The 20,404-nt window shown below is 30.3% G+C and overlaps 4 protein-coding genes and 1 non-coding gene across 5 annotated transcripts; 2 read left to right on the top strand and 3 right to left on the bottom strand.

The window, feature by feature from the left end:
* Window positions 1-275: 275 nt before the first annotated feature.
* LOC125069783 (inhibitor of growth protein 3) lies at window positions 276-5,071 on the top strand. The gene is made up of 11 exons (XM_047679356.1): window positions 276-428; window positions 587-658; window positions 854-1,051; window positions 1,226-1,367; window positions 1,650-1,752; window positions 1,914-2,003; window positions 2,955-3,063; window positions 3,288-3,375; window positions 3,460-3,555; window positions 4,047-4,185; window positions 4,421-5,071. Exons 1-11 carry the CDS (start codon window positions 401-403, stop codon window positions 4,538-4,540), a joined length of 1,185 nt encoding a protein of 394 aa, XP_047535312.1. The 5' UTR covers window positions 276-400; the 3' UTR covers window positions 4,541-5,071.
* A 1,525-nt stretch (window positions 5,072-6,596) lies between these two features.
* LOC125069982 (calcyclin-binding protein) lies at window positions 6,597-8,800 on the top strand. The gene is made up of 5 exons (XM_047679634.1): window positions 6,597-6,843; window positions 6,919-7,132; window positions 7,443-7,649; window positions 7,926-8,088; window positions 8,545-8,800. The coding sequence occupies exons 1-5, from the start codon at window positions 6,820-6,822 to the stop codon at window positions 8,636-8,638; spliced, it is 702 nt and encodes a 233-aa protein (XP_047535590.1). The 5' UTR covers window positions 6,597-6,819; the 3' UTR covers window positions 8,639-8,800.
* LOC125069981 (putative uncharacterized protein DDB_G0282133) lies at window positions 8,800-11,425 on the bottom strand. Its single transcript, XM_047679632.1, has 2 exons — window positions 9,109-11,425; window positions 8,800-8,954 (listed from the first exon to the last, which is right to left on the bottom strand). The coding sequence occupies exons 1-2, from the start codon at window positions 11,379-11,381 to the stop codon at window positions 8,909-8,911; spliced, it is 2,319 nt and encodes a 772-aa protein (XP_047535588.1). The 5' UTR covers window positions 11,382-11,425; the 3' UTR covers window positions 8,800-8,908.
* A 5,656-nt stretch (window positions 11,426-17,081) lies between these two features.
* Window positions 17,082-19,660, bottom strand: LOC125069728 (60S ribosomal protein L13a). Its single transcript, XM_047679288.1, has 6 exons — window positions 19,528-19,660; window positions 19,032-19,162; window positions 18,733-18,842; window positions 17,909-18,054; window positions 17,536-17,658; window positions 17,082-17,207 (listed from the first exon to the last, which is right to left on the bottom strand). Exons 1-6 carry the CDS (start codon window positions 19,546-19,548, stop codon window positions 17,124-17,126), a joined length of 615 nt encoding a protein of 204 aa, XP_047535244.1. The 5' UTR covers window positions 19,549-19,660; the 3' UTR covers window positions 17,082-17,123.
* Window positions 18,124-18,199, bottom strand: LOC125070166. The gene has a single exon (XR_007119870.1). It is a non-coding gene; the product is annotated as a small nucleolar RNA SNORD34 (small nucleolar RNA).
* Window positions 19,661-20,404: the final 744 nt, after the last annotated feature.

The following is a 20,404-nucleotide window of genomic DNA, read 5'->3' as shown; positions in this document are numbered from 1 at the left end:
AAATATCTATCAATTAATATTTTTAATAAAATTTAATAATTACGTATTTATTAATTCTCCATATTGGAGTAATTTATAACAATTTTAGAATTATTTATAACTTGGCCTTTTAATAAATTTAAATATCATGTCCAAAAAACCTTGGTAAATGAGGCATATTATTCAAGCCAAAATTAAAATGGAGACTCTCATCGATAACTTTCTGTCTAACTTCGTAAACCACCGTCAGACATAAAACGCATCGCACATCACTATCGCCATTATTGAGTGTTCTCTGTTCCGTGTACACGTCAGCTTGCTTAACATATTTTTCAATATTGCTTGTTAAATTAACTAGCTGATATTCAATCGTGTAGTATTAACTGTAATATTCAATAAAATCTTAATTCAACTCACCAAAATGCTGTACCTTGAAGATTATTTAGAAAGTAAGTCCTTCTTTAATTGCTTTGTTACGAACATATACGCCATTACAGTTGGCAGCATTGAAGTAAGCATAGTTTATTTTTGACCGCGACAATTTAAATTAAATTGAAAAAATAAATATTTAAATTGAACATAACTAATCCAGACATGTAACTTACAGTGATTGAGCATCTTCCTCAAGAATTAAGAGACAGATTCACAGAAATGAGGGAAATGGATTTATCAGTTCAGAGTAAGTAAATATGTTTATTAAACAAACATTCTTAAATATTAACTTATGTATTTTTTTGTTAAAATATAAGTGTTTTACGTGTCCTTTCACATTTATTATTATTTATGAACATTTTATTTTAAAATTATTATTTTTCTGTTGAGATTGGATGACTCCTCCAGCACAACTTATTTTAAAATATATTTTATTTCTTAGATAACATGGACACATTGGAAAAGCGAGTGCGCACTTTATTTGGTGGGTGTCGACGTGGTGAGATAAACACAGACCAAGCCAATACAGAATTTACTGATATAAAGAGAGGTTACAATAAGACTCTCGAAGAAGCTGATGAGAAAGTAACTTTGGCAAATCAGATGTACGACTTAGTAGACAGATATCTTCGTAGGCTAGGTATGTTAAATAAATATTTGACTTTACTATCAAATTTAGTTTAATATTTATTAAAAAAATTATTTAATAAAAAACAATGAAACACAATGATCATAAATCTATTACGATTGAATTATTTTTAAAATAGATAACTTTTTTTTAATGTTTAATAACAATGTTGCTTGTAATTTATAGACACAGAGCTTCACAAATTCAAATGTGAACTGGAAGCTGATAATAAGGGTGTAACAGAGCTTCTAGAAAAGCGCTCACTAGATCTCGACACAAATACCAATCATACCAGCACATCAAATAACAACCATTATAAGGATAGCAGGTGAATAAAACAAAATATTATTGAATAATATTAAAATTAATTATATATATTTACAACTGATAGAAATATAAGTTCTATGTTAGTAACCCAATTAAATATAGAAATGGTTTATGAAAATAAGAGGTCAAAAAATTTGCATCATTATTCATACTCACAAAATTTTATTTTTCTCATTCTATTAAAAATATTTAGATCTAGTTAGTGGTTTAAAAAAGTAAACATAAAATATATCTTTTCTTAGTGCAATCACCTTGATGTTTATTAATAATACCTTCTTTTTAGGTATCGTATTCGTGCTGAGAAACGTCGTGATAGCTGGGCCACGCGAGACTCACGAGCTCACCAAAGCAATGGAAGCATTTCCAGATCTGAATCTGCTATTCCGGTGCATATTTTTGCTCATAAGTTAACGCACACTGGAAATGATTGTTTTTTTTTTTTGTAATCTAAAATTCTATACTGATTTAAATCTTTAAATTTGAAATAGAATCCAGATCATACATTTTATTTCCCTTTTAAGTATTACTTTACTGACTAATGTTGTAGGCTGCACTGGGCAGAGATTCATACTCCTTGGGTCACGCTGGTAGTGCTATCGCGGCTGCTGCAAGTCAAGCCATAGCTGCTACACAACAGGTAAATTTATTTCTTTTAATCCTAAATTAAAAAGAATTTAAATGTAATTTTGTTTGGACCTTATTTTTGCTAATTATATGATAGAATTCTAATCATTGCATAGTATAAAACAAAGTCGCTTACCGCTGTCTGTCCCTATGGATGCTTAGATCTTTAAAATTACACAATGGATATTGATGCGGTTTTATTATTATATAGATTGATTCAAGAGGAAGGTTTATACGTATGATACATGCACAATATAAACAAACACAAGAGAATAGAGAAGAGAAAACACAAGAGAAACATTGATAATTTTAGAGGTGTCTTAAGTGATGTCGTAAATAAACACATTTTTTGCGCTTACATTGCAAACGCTGGTTGAACCCTACGAGATAGATCAAAATAATGTACTACAGTATTGTACACCTTAGAAAGGTCTTCAAAAAAGTCCGCAATGGTATGGACTATCTCTTAGGAATAGCCCAGAACAACCATTTTTTATCCTTTACTTTACGAGAAATAATTGCTTATTTTCTTCTTATCTAATTAACTACCTTAAATACATTCTGCATTTAATCTAGAGCAATATAACATTTTACAACATGTAAATTAAATGAATATTTTCGAAGATATAGATTTAAAATGCAGGGACAAAGCAGTTTGTATTGCCTAATGACTGAAAAACTGTGAAAGTTGTAAGATATTCTGTAGTATATTTAGTATCAGCATTGCACCCGTGCAAAGCCGGGGCGTTTCGCTAGTAAAATATAATAATAAAATATTTATGATAATTTTATTGAAAAATAAAGTTGAAAACTCACATGTCTCACTAGTGAGTTAATCACTAGTGAAACATGTGAGTTCCTAAGTTTGATTCTCACTATAAGAGTTCTTTCTTATGCTAAGAATCAAATTTCATTATGGATGACATATATTTCCATGTCATATCTTAATTTTTTTACCCCCTAGATGCAACAAGGTCGACGCACCGCATCGTTAAAGGCGTCATACGAAGCAGTAGCTGGTGAACTGGCGCACCAAGCTCACCACCATGCTCATCATTCTCACCACGACCACAGTATGTAACAATCCTATAAAAAATATATATATATATATAAATTAGAGTTTATTAAAATGGTAACCGAATAATTCTAAATGTAAATATTTTTACCTACATTTATTTCAAATTATAAAGTATGTTGTTGTTGCTAACACTTCAATATTCAATAACAATTTTAAAATCGAATATTATAAATTTAAAAGAAAAATATACATAATTTTATTAATTTAAAAATTTTACAGGTCAAACCATTCCAACAGCCCACACCCAGAGTACTAGTGCTCACTCAACCTCAACTACGTCATCTAACAAGCGGCATACCAAACAAAAGTGTGTATAAGTTTGCAAATTTCTATAATTTATGTAGCATTATTTTTTTAATGTGTAACAAGTATGTTTTCTAATCTTTTACAGGAAAAGCACCTACAGCTCTTCAAGCAATGTTTCATCACTGCATTCCCAACAATCTGTCTCAGCAGCTGCTAGCCGATCTTCCTCTCCCACTGTCGGGTAAGAAATTTTACATTAAAATTGTCATTATGTTTCTTTTTAAAATATACAACTAGTTATGAGTTGTCAAAACACAATTAAATCATATATATGATATAAAATGAATTGCCACTAGGTGGTGAGGCTTTGGGCAAATCTGTCTGGTTAGATACCACCCACTCTACCCATATTCTACAGCTAGCGATACTTAGTATTGTTGTGTTCCGGTTTGAAGAGTGAGTGAGCCAGTGTTACTACACAGGCACACAGATATAACAACTAAGTTTATAAAAGCCTACTTGAATAAAGTATATTTTGGTTGAGCTACCAAGTTTATCAGCGCATTGTCGATTTAAGGAATGGTTAATATTTCTTACAGCACCAATGTATGTCTAATTTTTATTATGCATTTTTTTAAGATTAAAATTAACTATCTCCTCAAAACACTCTTTTCCATACATATATAAAAATTTTTTTATAAAAAGTGACAAATATTTTTTTATTCTTTTTAGTGCAATGAGTACTGTTGTAAACAATGTAGCAATCGAAGAACCAATGGAGGAGGAATGGACGTACGATCCTAACGAGCCACGCTACTGCATCTGCAACCAAGTGTCTTATGGGGACATGGTTGCTTGTGACAATCAAGACGTAAGTATTAAACACGGAAATATAGTTTCAAAGTTTATTTTATTTATTTATTTATATTTTTACTTACTGATACTGATTGCAATTTAAGTTTATACTCAGATTTTTTTATTGACCTAAAGTTTTTAACTCAAATTTCAATTTGTTAATTATATTTATAATGATTATATGTTATATTTTATTCTTGAGTATATATTTAAGAATATATTGCAATAACAATCTAATAATATAATTTCAGTGTCCATACGAATGGTTCCATTATCCATGTGTTGGAATTACCGCACCTCCGAAGGGCAAGTGGTATTGCCCGCAGTGCCAAACTAACATGCGTAGGAACCGCGCACATCGCAAGAACTGACTTCAACTACATGCTGTTGTAAAGTTGAAACCATTTTAAATGTAAACTTTAAATAATAGATATTAATGATTAATCGTGATCACTTGCGATCCATAATAAAACTTTTAATACTCATTACATTATTTCATAGAAAAATGTTTCAGTATCAATAGTCATTTCAATGTTTCAAGCTATTGATGTGTATAACAAGCTTAAAAATTACTTGAATATGTAAAAATGAAAATTTGCTTACTATACTGACGGATATAATGACAGGATTGATTGATATTATATAGAAAACAACATTGCTGATATTCAAATAAAAAATGGTAAAGTTGTAATCACCAGAAACATTTGTATTATTTGTTTCATATAAATTTCTTGTTTATTAACAGCTTTTATCATCTAAGAATTCCTACCTACTACGAATTTTTGATCTTTTTTGTGTTTTTGTAATCAAATCTATAGAATATTTTTAAACTTAGCTATAAAAAATATTAATGCTTCTAGAATTCATTCACATAAGAACAAAAGGCAAAAATGTTAAGAACTATTAAATATATTTTAGTAATAAAACACTTATGATGTATTTTACGTTTAGTAATTTATGTGCATTCATTCCGATTAAACTCTTTAATCGTAAATATATGTAAAAAATACTTAAACTAATAAAACAATTAAAACTCTAAATTTGAAAAAAGCAATTACGTCACCTTTGTAGATCTCTTTTATAACTTTTATCTGTTCTATTTGTCTTTTAAAATATTCCTTAATACTATGAAGATGAGTAAAATGTACCTATGTGTTATATTAGATTTGCTTGCATTTTATAATGCAATATGTATTAGGCTTAAATCATAAGAATAGTAAATAAACTTTTGAAAAATCTTTTTAAGGGTTCTTTTCTCTGTTTTAGTTATGCAAAATGAGTTAATAGGTCAATGATAATTATTCATAATCTTATTTATATTAATAGCGTAAGACGATTTTCGTCCCAGTGATTATGAGAGATAAAAAAACGGTTATAGTCTCAATTAGGAGAGCGTAGTGCAGAAAAATAAAGAGGATTCTTGACTGCAATTAGTTACATTTTTTATGAATTAATTTTAGAGAACGAAAAAAAGTTACTGGCCACGTAAAAAACTAATGAAAATCGTGCGAACAGACGTCGTCAGTTAACAAAGAAATTAAATTAAAAAACCTGTCAAAGGCTTCGAAATTTGTATACTCTTTATATTTATACAAGTAGGCTCAGAAAAGCATCTGAATCCTCATGTTACACTGTTTAATTAAATGTAATGTTTGGAAAGTAGAATCTACCCAAAAGATCAAGGACAAGAAACTCGGTAGGTAATTTCCACCATTTAATTGCAAAGTATATCTATGAAGTACAATTAAATTTATATATATTCTGCCTAGAAATCGACAAATACTAAGTCTACGCTTTTTTTTCATTAATATAATTATTTTAGCACACTGTAAATTATCTTAAGGGAAATAGGAACGTATAACTTAAAATGTTGCCTTATTACAGTCAATTCAATTATAAAAATGAAATAAAAGTAACGGCATGTAAATTTCCTACAGCTCGGTCAAGGCTTCCTTTCCCTTTGAAGTTGAAGTTTTTTACTTTATATATATTGTATAGGAATAGGAACAGATATCAAGGAGAAATACTATTAAATCATTAAATTTTATATATATAATAAGTTAACAAATTATGTAAAATTCCATTTAGTATAATATTAGTCTGACTATTAGAGGTAATAACTTGCGTGATCTAAATTGTAAGGCTTAAAAGAGAAGCGTGGAGAGTTATGGCTATTACTGCCGTAATAAACATATACCTAGACATAAGTTTGGAACATAAATAAAATATCAGTTTGTTAAGGTATTAAAAAAATTATTATTGTTTACAATAATATATTTTTTTTATAACTCTCAGTTTTAGGTACTTTTACTAACATAATCTTATTATGTTCTTTGTTTTAAGAACCGAATTTGTTATCTGTGATAGCTATACTCATACCGCCCAAATGGAGAGTATAGTCTATTGTCGTATCTATTTTTAGAACCATAGCCATACCGTACTGTCAAAGTGAGTGTCTAATGTCTATCAAAAACGCTGATTTACACTTAATGTATTGTTAACCTTTCGGCAAACATTTCTGTTTTACAAATCTACAGTACCGGTTAACACAATTTATTCACATTAATCCTCGTTTGTATAATAAAAAAATTATATACATTTCTCAAAACAGTAATATCCAAAAGCCGAATTTGCTATAATATTTCTCATTATGTCTGGTGCAAAAATTATCGAGGTAAGGTTTTAATTTAGAAGCAAAATTACTTTTGAAATGTTTTTCCTATTAGTATTTTAATATATATAATTACAGCTGCGTAGTGATATCGACGAATTAAATGAACTGCTTAAACAAGCCAAACGCAAGAAAGTTCTGGATATTCTTTCTCTGGAAATCCGCAAACTTGAAACAGAATTAATTACTCTTAAGGAGAGCGAGAAAAATGAAGCTGCTATGGATGTTTCTCCTACACCCACTACATCCACACAGTCACAAAAGCGATACCAAATAAAATTAAACGGATATGGTAAAGTTCCAATATAAACAATATTTAACATACACATTTTGCAATAAGAAATTAGAACCGTTTTTGTATGTTTAATTTTAAAAGAGAATGGCTATGAATAGAATATTTTACAGATTCATTATTTTAATTTTATGGAAATAAAAACAATAAATACTATATAAAAATTTCATAAAAAGGTTTTTCCTTAGACTAATTTTAGTTATTTCCAAATTGTTCATTTTAAAGATTATTAGACATGTTCCAACTGCGTCAGTATTAAACTATCATTATTATTAAGGAGAGCTAATATCATTACTCTTGTTAATTTTAGGCTGGGATCAATCAGATAAATATGTTAAAATATTTGTAACACTCAAGAATGTGCAAAATGTACCAAAAGAACAGGTCTACTGTAAGTTGACTGAGCGATCAATGGAGCTACATGTTGACAATTTGGAGAATAAAGATTATTTGCTTGTTATCAACAAACTGCTGAACTCTATAAATGTTGAGGAAAGTCATTGGAAACAAAAAACAGGTAATATAATTAATGAAAATTAAAATAATTGGGTTTTCATTAATAAAAAAGTATTTATACTAAAGGTTAATATTATAGTATTAATACTATTTACATTAATTATATTCATTCTTTTCTAATTACTGCAAAAATATGGAAGTAGTACTTTCATCCTTTTTATATAAGATCTTTTTGATTGAGCGGTCTATTTTAGGTAAGATTTTATATAATTGTTGAGAGTGGAAACAAATGATTAGTAAATACTTAGTAAGTAGCTGTTTGTGTCTTAATTTTTAGACATGGTTGTCATTTTCCTGGCCAAATCACAACAGAATATCAAGTGGTCTCACATGACAGAACTTGAAAAGAAATTCGAAGACCAACGCAACAACAAATTTAAGACTGATGATATGGAAAAGAAAGATCCACAAGAATCTATCATGAGTCTTATGAAGAATATGTAAGTATTGAAAGCTTTTAAGTAATCAGGAATTCTTCACTTATTAATACTCCATTCAATATATCATAATAATATTTTGATTCAAAGTAACTTTTTCTTAGACTTTGTTGATTGTTTACATAATCATAATAGCACCTGAAATTAGTCATTCTTAATCTTTGTGAAATTGAGATAACACTTTTTTTTTCTATATGTGTGGGAATACTGAGGATACAATGTAAGCTTAGGAACAGAAGTCACTAATCTTTTTATATTTAAGAAGAAAACACAAACCAAAAACTCATGCATGTTGTATCATGAAATATCTCATATAACACAGCTTATACATTTTTAAAAGAATTTATTGAGCTCTGTGGCTCAGACAATTAAAACTGCATAATAGAATTAAAAGTAACTTGTTATTTAATTTAACTCATTTACAAGAATTGTTCTGCTTCATTATGTTGTGATTTCCAGGTATGAAACTGGTGATGATGAAATGAAAAGAATGATTTCAAAAGCTTGGTATGAAGGTCAACAAAAGAAGAAGTCAGACACATTGGACCTCTGATGTGCTTGTATAATTTTTTTAAGACCATATTTTAAGTTACATTTATCTGTAAGAATAATTTCAAAACAAACTAGAATATTTTATTTCTTGTAAGAGCAATTATAATTGTACTTGCATTGATGTTGTAGGCTATTGAAGATATTAAAAACATTACATTTTGAATATTTTTTTTATTTTTGCTAAATATAAGATAAACATTTCAAGGATATAACATTACATTTGTGTACAATTTGTCTATACATTGGTTATAAAATATAAAGATACAGCATTTTAGTCCATTTTTAAATATTTGGTCGGTGTAAACCAGGTAGATATCCTGAAATGAGAAATACACTTTTTAATAATACAATTAAGAACAGTTTTTTTTTAAATTAATAAGTAATGCTCAAGTAAAATTTTATTCTGAACAACCTTTGGAATAAAATTGTAAGATTTGAAAACTAGAATCAAATACAAATAATTTTGCTTACCACTTTGTATGTTTATTTTCTTGATTGGAATTTGGCATCTTCATAATAATGCTAAATATATAAACAGCTTGCAGTACGTAAAATAGATATTGCCATTTCATTTCAAAGACATGGATTTCATATTGTAACTTTTGAACTGGAATAGGTTTTTCATTATCCTCATATCGCACCGTAGCTAATCTTCGCATATCAATAGATATGTCTACCTGAGTCATTTTAGTTTGTCTTCTTTCATCGCGAGCATTTCGTACCTCATGTCTTCTATTTGATAATTGGTTTTCACTAATTACGTTTCGAGATTGTTGGCGGTTTTCGTTTTCAGTAGTACTCCTTGAGATATGAATGCCGCTTACAAAGTTTCTGTCATTTCTAGACGTGATCCTGTTTTCATCTTGTCGGATACTCGCTCTGATTTGAACCCTACGTTGTAAATTGTTAATGTGAATTCTATCAGTACTAATTTCATGTTTATATGATCGTTGTCTTTCATCTCGCTCGACATTAATACGGTTTTCTCTAGACCTAACATATTGTGATTCCCTCAAATTTTGTCTAGCATCATAGCGTATACGGTTTTCTGGAGATAAGCTTAATGCTTCACGAGTACGTCTTGACATTGTATTAGTTGCATCGTTGATGCTTCGCTGAATTCTTTCAGACCGTCTTAACTCGTTGACACGAAATTCTTGTGATGGTACATTACGCCGAACTGTTCTTATATTATCCCTATATAAATCTGTTACAACCTTACGCCTTCGAACAATTATCATATTTTCGTTTGTACCTCTAATATCGCGTTTTTTCATTGCCAATCTAGTATTCATGTTTACACGATTCATTTTAAGTCCAAAGTCATCTCTTACTTCCCTCTTCTCTGAAGTTTCCATTACATTTATGTTCCTCGTAGATCTGGCATTGTTATTTGCATTTCTTCTGTCAGGTCTAAATATAACTGTTTCGCGTTCGCTCATTTCCAATCTGGAATTCATTTTAGGTCCAACGTTTTCTCTTACGTCCCTGTTCACTGAAATTTCTATTCCATTTATGTTTCTAGTATTTCTGGCATTGCTATTTACATTCCTTCTTTCAAGTCTAGACATCATTGTTTCACGTTCCCTCATATCCAATCTGGAATTCATATTTACAGGATTCATTTTAGGTCCAAAGTCACCTCTTACTTCCCTCTTCTCTGAAGTATCCATTTCATTTATGTTCCTCGTAGATCTGGCATTGTTATTTGCATTTCTTCTGTCAAGTCTATATATAACTGTTTCGCGTTCCCTCATTTCCAATCTGGAATTCATTTTAGGTGCAACGTTTTCTTTTATGTCCCTGTTCACTGAAATTTCTAATCCATTTATGTTTCTAGTATTTCTAGCATTACTATTTACATTCCTTCTTTCAAGTCTAGACATCATTATTTCGCGTTCCCTCATATCCAATCTGGAATTCATATTTACACGATTCATTTTAGGTCCAAAGTCATTTCTTACTTCCCTCTTCTCTGAAGTTTCCATTTCATTTATGTTCCTCGTAGATCTGGCATTGTTATTTGCATTTCTTCTGTCAGGTCTAAATATAACTGTTTCGCGTTCCCTCATATCCAATCTGGAATTCATATTTACACGATTCATTTTAGGTCCAACGTTTTCTCTTACTTCTCTGTTCTCTGAAATTTCTTTTTCATTTGTATTCCTAAAAGTCCTTGCATTGTTATTTACATTCCTTTGGTCAAGTCTAGATAAAACTGTTTCGCGTTCCCTCATATTCAATCTTGAATTCATATTTACACGATTCATTTTAGGTCCAACGGTTTCTCTTACTTCCCTGTTCTCTGAAATTTCTATTTCATTTGAATTCCTAGAAGATCTGGCATTATTATTTACATTCCTTCGGTCAAGTCTAGATAAAACTGTTTCGCGTTCATTCATTTCCAATCGAGTAGTCATGTTTACACGATTAATTTTATGTCTAAAGTCATCTCTTACTTCCCTGTTGTCTGAAGTGTCTATTTCATTAATGTTCCTTGTAGATCTGGCATTGTTATTTCTATTCCTTCTATCAGGTCTAGATACAACTGTTTCGTGTTCCGTGAGTTGCAATCTGGAATTCATATTTATATGATACATTTTAGGTCTAACGTTTTCTCTTACTTCCCTGTTTGCTAAAGATTCTTTTTCAACTGTGTCCCTAGTAGATCTAGCATTGTTATTTCCATTCCTTCTATCAATTTGAGATCTAGTATTAATTTGACCCATTCGTAACAGATACATTTCTTCAGAGGAACTACGCCTAGTTCTTAATCTATTTTCTCTTTCGCCATCAACTCGATCAAAAGGTTGACTCCGTCTTCTTTGTGTGCGTGATACGAGAGATGTTTCATGTAGTGCCAACCTGTGTTCTCCCATTGGTCTTTCTATATGTACGGCTCTGTTATGTACACGTGCAGATCTTTTTTGATCATACAACGAATTTAAATTTGCAATATCTCGAACCAATGAACGTTTGTTAGTTTGGCTATCGCCAGGGAAACGCCTTTTATTTTCTCTAGAGTCCATTCTATCGAGGCTTCTTAGATTATTTCTTTGATCGTTACTCGACTCTCCTTGAGAAAGATCTTCGTATAAGTCTCGCTGCATTCCAAGTCTACTGTTGCGAACATTTGATAGTTTATTGTTATCATTGGCTCGTTCAGACCTTATTGTTCTTAAGTTACGTAGATCCGGTTCTTCATGAATATATCTGTCATAAGTTTTAGTATATCTGACATGGTTAAAGCCAATTCTCATAGCATCGCTGTTAGTAAAACGTTGTGTATTCAGTTCGTCATGATCAGAAAACTGGCGTTGGGTTTGATCTCTATTATTATCATGAGTATAACGTACGTCACGGTCGATATTACTGTATCGGTTTACATCTCTGTTTTCGACGGGAGTTCTTGTGGCATAGTGTTTTCTATAATTTTCGCGAGATAATGAGGTAGTTCGAATATTTCTTTGATATTCTGCATCTCGATTTCTATCGAGCCTGTTATGTCGGAGGTTGCTTCGTAAATCGTTGGTGCGCTCGGAAGTACTTTCAACGAAATTTTGTTCTCTGTTATCTCTTTTATCTCGTATAGGAACTGAAGGACTGATAGTTTGACGATTTTCATCTCGGGAATGTTGTTTTATGTCCCTTATTTGCCATCTTCTTGATAGCCGAACAATTTCGGTGTCCCGTAAATTAGAATTTGGATAATTATCAGGTGGATTCAGTTGTCGTATTTCAGGTAAAAATTGGCGTTCTCGATTAGTTTCATAAGCGGAGAAGCTTTTATCGGAAGGCAAGATACGTGGCGAGTGATCGTAGCATCTGTACCTTCCATCAATAAAAGGGCGCTCTGATGTTGTTATATGTAATAGGGCAAAAATTGAAAATAATAGTAAACGCCACTTATTCATAGTATTAACTTGTTGTACTTGTTTTTATTACTTTCTTGACTGTAACTGTAAGAAGATGCTTCTGTACTGATGCTTTGGAACAGACAACGTGCCCTTTTATACTGTATCGGTGACTATGGCGATTAAACTGCTATTAAACGCAAGAACGGATCCAATTTTCGAATAACCTTTAGGAGCACATTTAGGACGTGGAAACAGATAGTCTTGATACTTGTTTGTGTCACATGAAATACTAGTAGTATTATAAGCTGTCATAAAATTTGCCTGATGCAGACCTGGACGAATAAAAATTAAAGGTTTACTAAAACGAAGATAAGACAAATGACTTTCTTTAGTTATTTAGTTAGTTAATTTTAGTAGTAATAGATGTTCAAATTTGCAAAAATACACGATTCGTATAATCTATATTCTGCCTATATCTTATTATTTTTATTCATGTTTTTTTAGAAAAAAAGAACATTCTAATACTTTTGCAAGCGCAAGGATTAAAAATACTTGGTTTGGCTATAACCACCCCATTCGCTTTATCTCTGGTCGCAGCTGCACAAGAAAATTTGTCCTCGCGCGAAATAATTATCTGATCAAACCCATTGGAGCAATATATGGAATGCTTAAATTGAAATTATACATGACGTCAAACGAAAGTTATTTTTGTCCGAAACGTTTTCGTCCTTGAATGCATATAAAATATATCCAAATACCGCAGCACATAAATTGTAAAAATATATAAGCAGTTTTTGATTTTTTTTAATACTTATATGAAGATTCTCTTATTATCTGATCAGTAAGTATTTACGAAAAGCTAATTCGAATATGCGACGAAGAAAGGAAGGAAAATACAACTGGTTTAAAATAAAATAATTGAGAAACTTTTTACAGAAAACCAAATTTCATTAAAAGTATAACACCTCGTCTTATTTCCTTCACGGATTATTTTTGCTCAAAGGATCGGAACTACGACGAGAAAATGCTGCTAGCGTTCTTGTCACCATTCCACACGATCATGATTCATACAATACCTATTTTTAATTTTATTTGAATATAATTAATGCCTTAATGTTAATAATTAATATTATAGAAATACGTGTTTATTAAAAGTAATAGTTTGTAATATTAAAATAACCGCTTTTTACTAAATGCATATGTATGTATACATGGTTGGTACATATACCAAAATTACACTTTTTTAAATTTTTGTCCGTCTGTCTATCTGTCTGTTTGTTCCGGCAAATCTCTGGAACCGCTGGACCGATTTAGGCGGGACTTTCACTGGCAGATGAATAGCTGATCTAATAAGGATTAATTTAGGGTACAACAATATTTTTTTTAGTAAATTCATACGCGCACGAATTCGTGGGCACATCAAGTCGTGTTATACAAAGTACCTAACTATTATTATCACGCGATTTAATGCGCGTTAAATTTGTATAAGGCACCTGTCCATAAAATAATGTTATATCCAATCACCTAACAATATTAACGAAAGTTAAACAATGCTTATTATCTCATACTACATTTGTATTTAACCTAAAGATAGTTATAACGAATAAATGATATATTTATATTACATAATACTCAATCCAGTTTATTTATTACATACTTACATTACTTACTTTACCCTATTTAAAAAATTACAAACCAGACAGAAAAATTGCTGTTGTGGTTTTGTAAACTTGCAAATCTCAGCCTTATTAATTTACAAGGCAGTTATTTTGAAATCAAATAATCTTTGGAGACGCACTTCCAATTTTATTTAATTATATTTATATTTACACACAAAAATGGGGCAACAATTATACCTATACTGTTCTGTTTTCTAATTGAGAAAACATATCAAATAAATATCATATACCTCTATATTAAAAATAACAAATTACCAGTTGACGACCTCCGTGGTCGAGTAGTGTGTACACCGGTTTTCATGGGTACGCCACTCTGAGGTCCCGGGTTCGATTCCCGGCCGAGTCGATGTAGAAAAAGTTCATTAGTTTTCTATGTTGTCTTGGGTCTGGGTGTTTGTGGTACCGTCGTTACTTCTGATTTCCATAACACAAGTCTTTTAGCTTCTTACATTGGGATAAGAGTAATGTATGTGATGTTGTTCCAATATTTATTTATTTATAAAAAAAAAAAATTGTTATGAGTGTAAATCATGATATTATAAAAATGTATTCAAATAGGCTGTCACAAAAACTTTTGGATAGTCATTTTAAAAGATTATTATTAAATGTAGCTATAGAGCTGAATTATAATTTAGATTATACCGAAACCAAGAACCAAGCAGCACCTACGTTAAAAAAGCTCAAAGTGCACTATCTCATAGCTGGTGCTAAAATATATGCATATTATACAGAATACGACATAACCAAGTACTGGAGTCGATATTTCATGAGTGACGAGTGTGAGAAAATATATCAATTTAAAAAAAAACATGTACTTAACTTGTGTGTGTCCACACTAGGTATATATTTAAAGATAACTAACATCTGCTATATGTATATATATAATCAAATCGAGTTTAATTATATAGGAATTAGTTCTATTCCGTTAGACAAGAAAGTTGTGTTAATGTTTTTAGTATTGTAATACAGCTGTTTAAATATGATTCAAATATTTTCAATTTAATTATAGTTAAATTTGTACTGTACATAGTTACCTACTATTATGCAATATATGCGTAAAAGAAAGGATAATGTGCTGTCGCTGACTTTTCTATAGAAATTTCAAATGTCTACAAATCTTACATGCCTATAAAATCTTAAAGCACCATTCTGTTATAGGTATACTTTGTATATAATGGTGACGCTCTTACGTCACTATTATATACGAAGTACTTGAACTAGGATAAACTTTTTACCTTTTGTTACTACTACATAGAGTCGGGTTACAGTTTTTTTTTTAAATAACCATTTCACCCTAAATGATTCACGCTTTCACGATCAATTTTACATTAACTTTGTTTTACTGCTACCACCACTTTCCTTGTCATTAATCATTAGTCCAAAAAAAGGCATTTTATTGGTTTTTTATGACACATGTCATAAAAAACCAATAAAATAAAACAAATGCTTCTATTACAAAAAATATTTTAAATGATTAGCAGGAACAGAAAAGTACCAAAAATCGCTCCTTGTGAAAAGCCCATTCATGTCAGATCTAGAACCTTAGAACCAACTTTAGTCACGGTTTTTTTGTCGTATACGTAGACGGACTGTTAAATGGACCATCTGATGATAAATGGTCTCCGCTGGCCATATTGGTATTGTAAGAAATATTAATCATTCTTCCACCAACCTTAGAATCTTAGACGCAAATGACATAGTCTTCACACCAAAATACTAACTAATGCTGTTAAGCGGTAGAATGAGTAGCTCGTACAGACCCGGATGGGATTGCACAAAGCCCTACCACTAACTATTTATGAAAACTTGAGAGTTTTCGCTATAAAATATAAGGATCAAGAGCTTAATTTACCTTGAATACATAATTAAATTAGGATGTTCGAGTGTAATTTAAAGCATATCGTTACATGTATTAGCTTAGAAGCCATAAGCGTAAATAAACAAAAATTCATCCGCCACGCAGATTCCTTTCTGTTGCGATAAATTATTATAAGCATAAGCAAAGAGCATGAAAATTCAGTAGTAATTATACTTGAAAATTTGACATTGACTTCTATTTTGAAAATTAATATCAGATGGTATTCATATAACTTTAGTAATATAAATATTTTTTGATGTATTGGTTACTCTATTACTAAAATAGTAGGTACCTAATAGTAGTTACTACTAGTTATTTTCTTGCTAATTTTTCGATATATGTATATTTTTAAGTGTGTTTCTAATGTGATGTCGTAAACACATGTAGCGGTACCTGAAAGCATCGCACTTCTTAGTGTCGGCGAAGTTCAAACATACAGAGTACATACCGAGTTTTTACTTAAACCTCAAACACATTTTTTGAGCTTATATTGCAAATGCTGGCTGAACCCTACGAGATAGATCAAAATAATGTACTGCAGTATTGTACAGTGGCGTGTAAAAGAATCGGTCCCTCACCCTTTCTTTGACTTATATTGCCCTATAACATTAGATAAGAAAAAAATCTTGCGAGCAGAGTCGAGGTTTTCTAGCTTCAGGAGCTGGCGAGTTAGCTGACCTGCTCTTTTCAAAGCTTAGGTTAGAGGGCCCTGGTGCACTACAGGATCTGGGCCTATGATACCTACACCACTGATTATACGTACGTAAAAATGTAGACAAAAAGTTGCGCTTATGTCTTCTCTTAGGGATAAATAATGCCTTATTTACGAAGCGATTTTATGCAATTCAGCATTAATCCTTATCCAATTAAATGACTAAATACATAGTGCATTTAATATTTGAACTTTACAGCATGTAATTTAAATAAATATTTTCGAATATATTACAGATTCAAAACATTTGTATTGTCCAATGACAAAAAAGCTTGTTGACTTGTAAGAGAGCACTTAAAAACTAAATAAGCGTTTATTTATTTAAAATAAAACAACTGTTGGGCAACCAAAGGTTTATTTTTTATATAATTTCCTTAGTCCTAATTGTATCCATAGGATTGCATGACAGCAGTGAAGGGAGCTGTAACCTTCGCAACTTTTTCACCAGCTTCCTTGGTGATTTTCTGTAAAAAAAGGAATGTATATATTGTAATTTGCTCTTTCATAAAATTAAAAATAGTGAGAAGTTTATAATAAATCAGTTGGTTTATCTTTTCATAAACATCAAATAATGTAGGTAAGTTGGTATAATCATCATAGACACTAGCCAAAATTTACAGTAATTTTTAAAAAAAGGACTTCCTAATTTTGTATTTTACATGAAATCTTTTATTATCTGAAAACAAAGATTTATATGTTGAATTAAATAAAAGTCTGTTAACAGCAAATATAAACTTAAGAAATATCAATTTAAGATTAAAGTTAAAAAAATAAGAAGATGGCTGCACATACCTTAAGTTTCTTCTCATATGCAAGTTTGTGGATGGTTTTGAACTTCCTCTTGTCCTCCAGTTTACGGACAACATCACGGTATTTCCATCCAACTTCATGAGAAAGACGGCCCACGTGACAGTACTGGAAGATATTTGATACAAACTCAGTAAAGTATATACACCCATACTAAGATTTATTAACATATTACTATCAGAAATATAAAATTTCAACATTAGTTGATATCTTTCAGTCGCAAATTACCCAAGAAATAACATCATTTGATACCTATTCTAATATTTATAACAATAATGTATTTTATTAAATATGTAATATATATTTATAGTAAAACTATCTTTTAATCCAAATAATAGATTAATATAATTTCCATTACCTTGCGTCCTGGTTTCAAGCAGAACACTCTAAGAGCTGCAGGTACAACCACACGACGACGGCTGTCATATGGAGGAGGACATCCATCATAAGCGCGGAGCCTTCTCAGTGCATCCTTTCCGCGCTCAGTTTTGTGTGGGATCATACCTAGTATAAACATATTAAAACAAATTAATATATAGAACTCCTAATATGTAACATTAATTTAATACTTCAATGAACTTCATACATTTTGTATTATCACAGAATCATCAAATAATGTAGGTAAAAAAGTAAATAATCATAAGTTGTTTTTTTTTTTTTAAATAATTGAACATAAAATATATTTACAGTTACTTTTTAATAGTCAAAGATTCGTATTGATTTGAATATAAAAACTATTATATATTTTACTCTACTAAGATAGTTCATTCATTTGTATTTTGTCACATTGTAATGCCTTAAAAATAAACAAATTTAGGGCTTGGCAGGCATAGCTTGTGCTGTGAAAACAAATACTTAATAAAAATACAATTTAATGAAATCATTAAATACTTAATTTTGATTGTGAGGCCAGCAGCTATGTTGAATGGTTTGGGTTTGAATACAAATTCAGAAACCACCATCAAAAGTAAATAAACTGATATAAGAAGTAATTAATTAGTTCCTGTCTAGCTTTATATTTTAATATTTGCCTCAAGATACCACTAGACAGTTAAACCAATTTCAATACAATTTTGTAACACTTTACGATGGTAATAAGCAACTACTTGCAAGAAAAGATAAGTTCCTAATTTTAGAACATTTTGAATAACTAATAACATTCATAAAAATACATAAATTCACCTCTAACGGTCTTCCACAAAACTTTAGAGGGAGCTCTGAAGTGGAATGGTCCACGGGCTGGGTTCACATTGCAACGTTTACGCAAAAATGACATAAACTTCAGCTTGTTCCTGAAATAATGGATAAAAATATAATGATGTTCCTCATGTCTCATCAAATACTATCAATTAATTAAAATCAGAAAATACAATAGTAACAACATAAATGCTTTCAGTCGCAAATTACCCAATGAAACATCATATGAAACGTGTAACATAATTATAATATTGTTTAAATGGTAAGTTATTACAAAGACATACCTGAAGAAGTTTCCTGAGATGTTAAGTTGTTCACATCTCACAACAATGACTTTGTTTCCTTCTAAAAGGACCTTTGCAATCACTGCGGCCAGTCGGCCAAGCAGGTGGCCACGGCCATCGATAATTATGGCCTAAAATAAAACAAATTGAGAGGATTAATATTTGAAAACACTGCCGCTATACAAATCTAACCTCAATGTTAAAAAAAATACGTGGTATTAAATGTATCTAAACTTTAATAGAGATAAAACTTAATGCTAGAAAGCATGAATTAGATCCAAATTAAATATATTATGATAGAAATACCACGTTTTTCAAAAATAATTTCACTTGTTAGACACGCCAGCACGTGTATGTCGCAGGGCATGTTAAATTCTACACATTTACTAAAAATTTAACACTAATTATATTTAAGAAGAACATATCTTCACTAGTAATACAAATTTTAACTATATATTTCGTTAATTGTCAGCAAAATTGGCAAATTTTATCTCACCTTATTACTAAAGCCCGTCATTTTCTCGACAACAAAACGGAAAAGGATAACTTTTTAAACTAACATGGCTACCGGATACCCATGTGGGAAGTATAAAGCCGCGTTCAAAATTAAAAATATATTTTATTCTTTAAAGTAATAAACATTATGTTAAATTTGCGTGATTTTATACTCTTGATTGTGAATATAAAAATATTTTATATGTATATGTAATTAGAAAATTAAAAACTATTTTAAAATATTTAAAGTATAATTCATTAAAACTGATTAGATTTTATTTTATTTGATAATAATGAAGTATTTATTTATATCTCTTGCGAATGAGTAATTTTAAACTTCAGTTTTTAGAATCTTTATGTGGATTATAGGGACAAAGAAATTGCAAATAAAATAATTAAGAAGTTTAATATCACAGTTTCTTTTTTTAAATCCACTTTACATTTATTCACAAGAATTGTCTTTCCTTTGTACAACACCTAAATATTTTGTTCTCATAATTTGAATCTATCATAATCTCATCGCTTAATTTTTCTTTAATATTTCCATAAAATAATTTCAAGTCATAATGTGTAATTTTGAAAAATTTTAATATAATTTCCACCGTGAGTTCCATAAAAAGTACTGAATGTCTAACGTATGTAAGAATTTACGTATGTAAACATTACAAATACTAATAAAAGTTAATATAATTTATTAATTTAATGCAGTAGAGTGTAGAATTAAAGTGACTTTGTTTATCCATATGTAAAGGCAGCAGGGTTCCAAATAATCGAAAATCTAACTTGGTTTTTTTAAGTCAGTAAAGTTAGCCGTTTACGTGAGCGTAACCAACAAAAATATATAAACTCTCAACAAATAGAACGAAAAATTTAAAAAT

The sequence above is a fragment of the Vanessa atalanta genome, chromosome 16 (assembly GCF_905147765.1).
Source record: "Vanessa atalanta chromosome 16, ilVanAtal1.2, whole genome shotgun sequence".
NCBI lineage: Eukaryota > Metazoa > Arthropoda > Insecta > Lepidoptera > Nymphalidae > Vanessa > Vanessa atalanta.
This window is presented reverse-complemented; position numbering and strand designations above follow the sequence as displayed.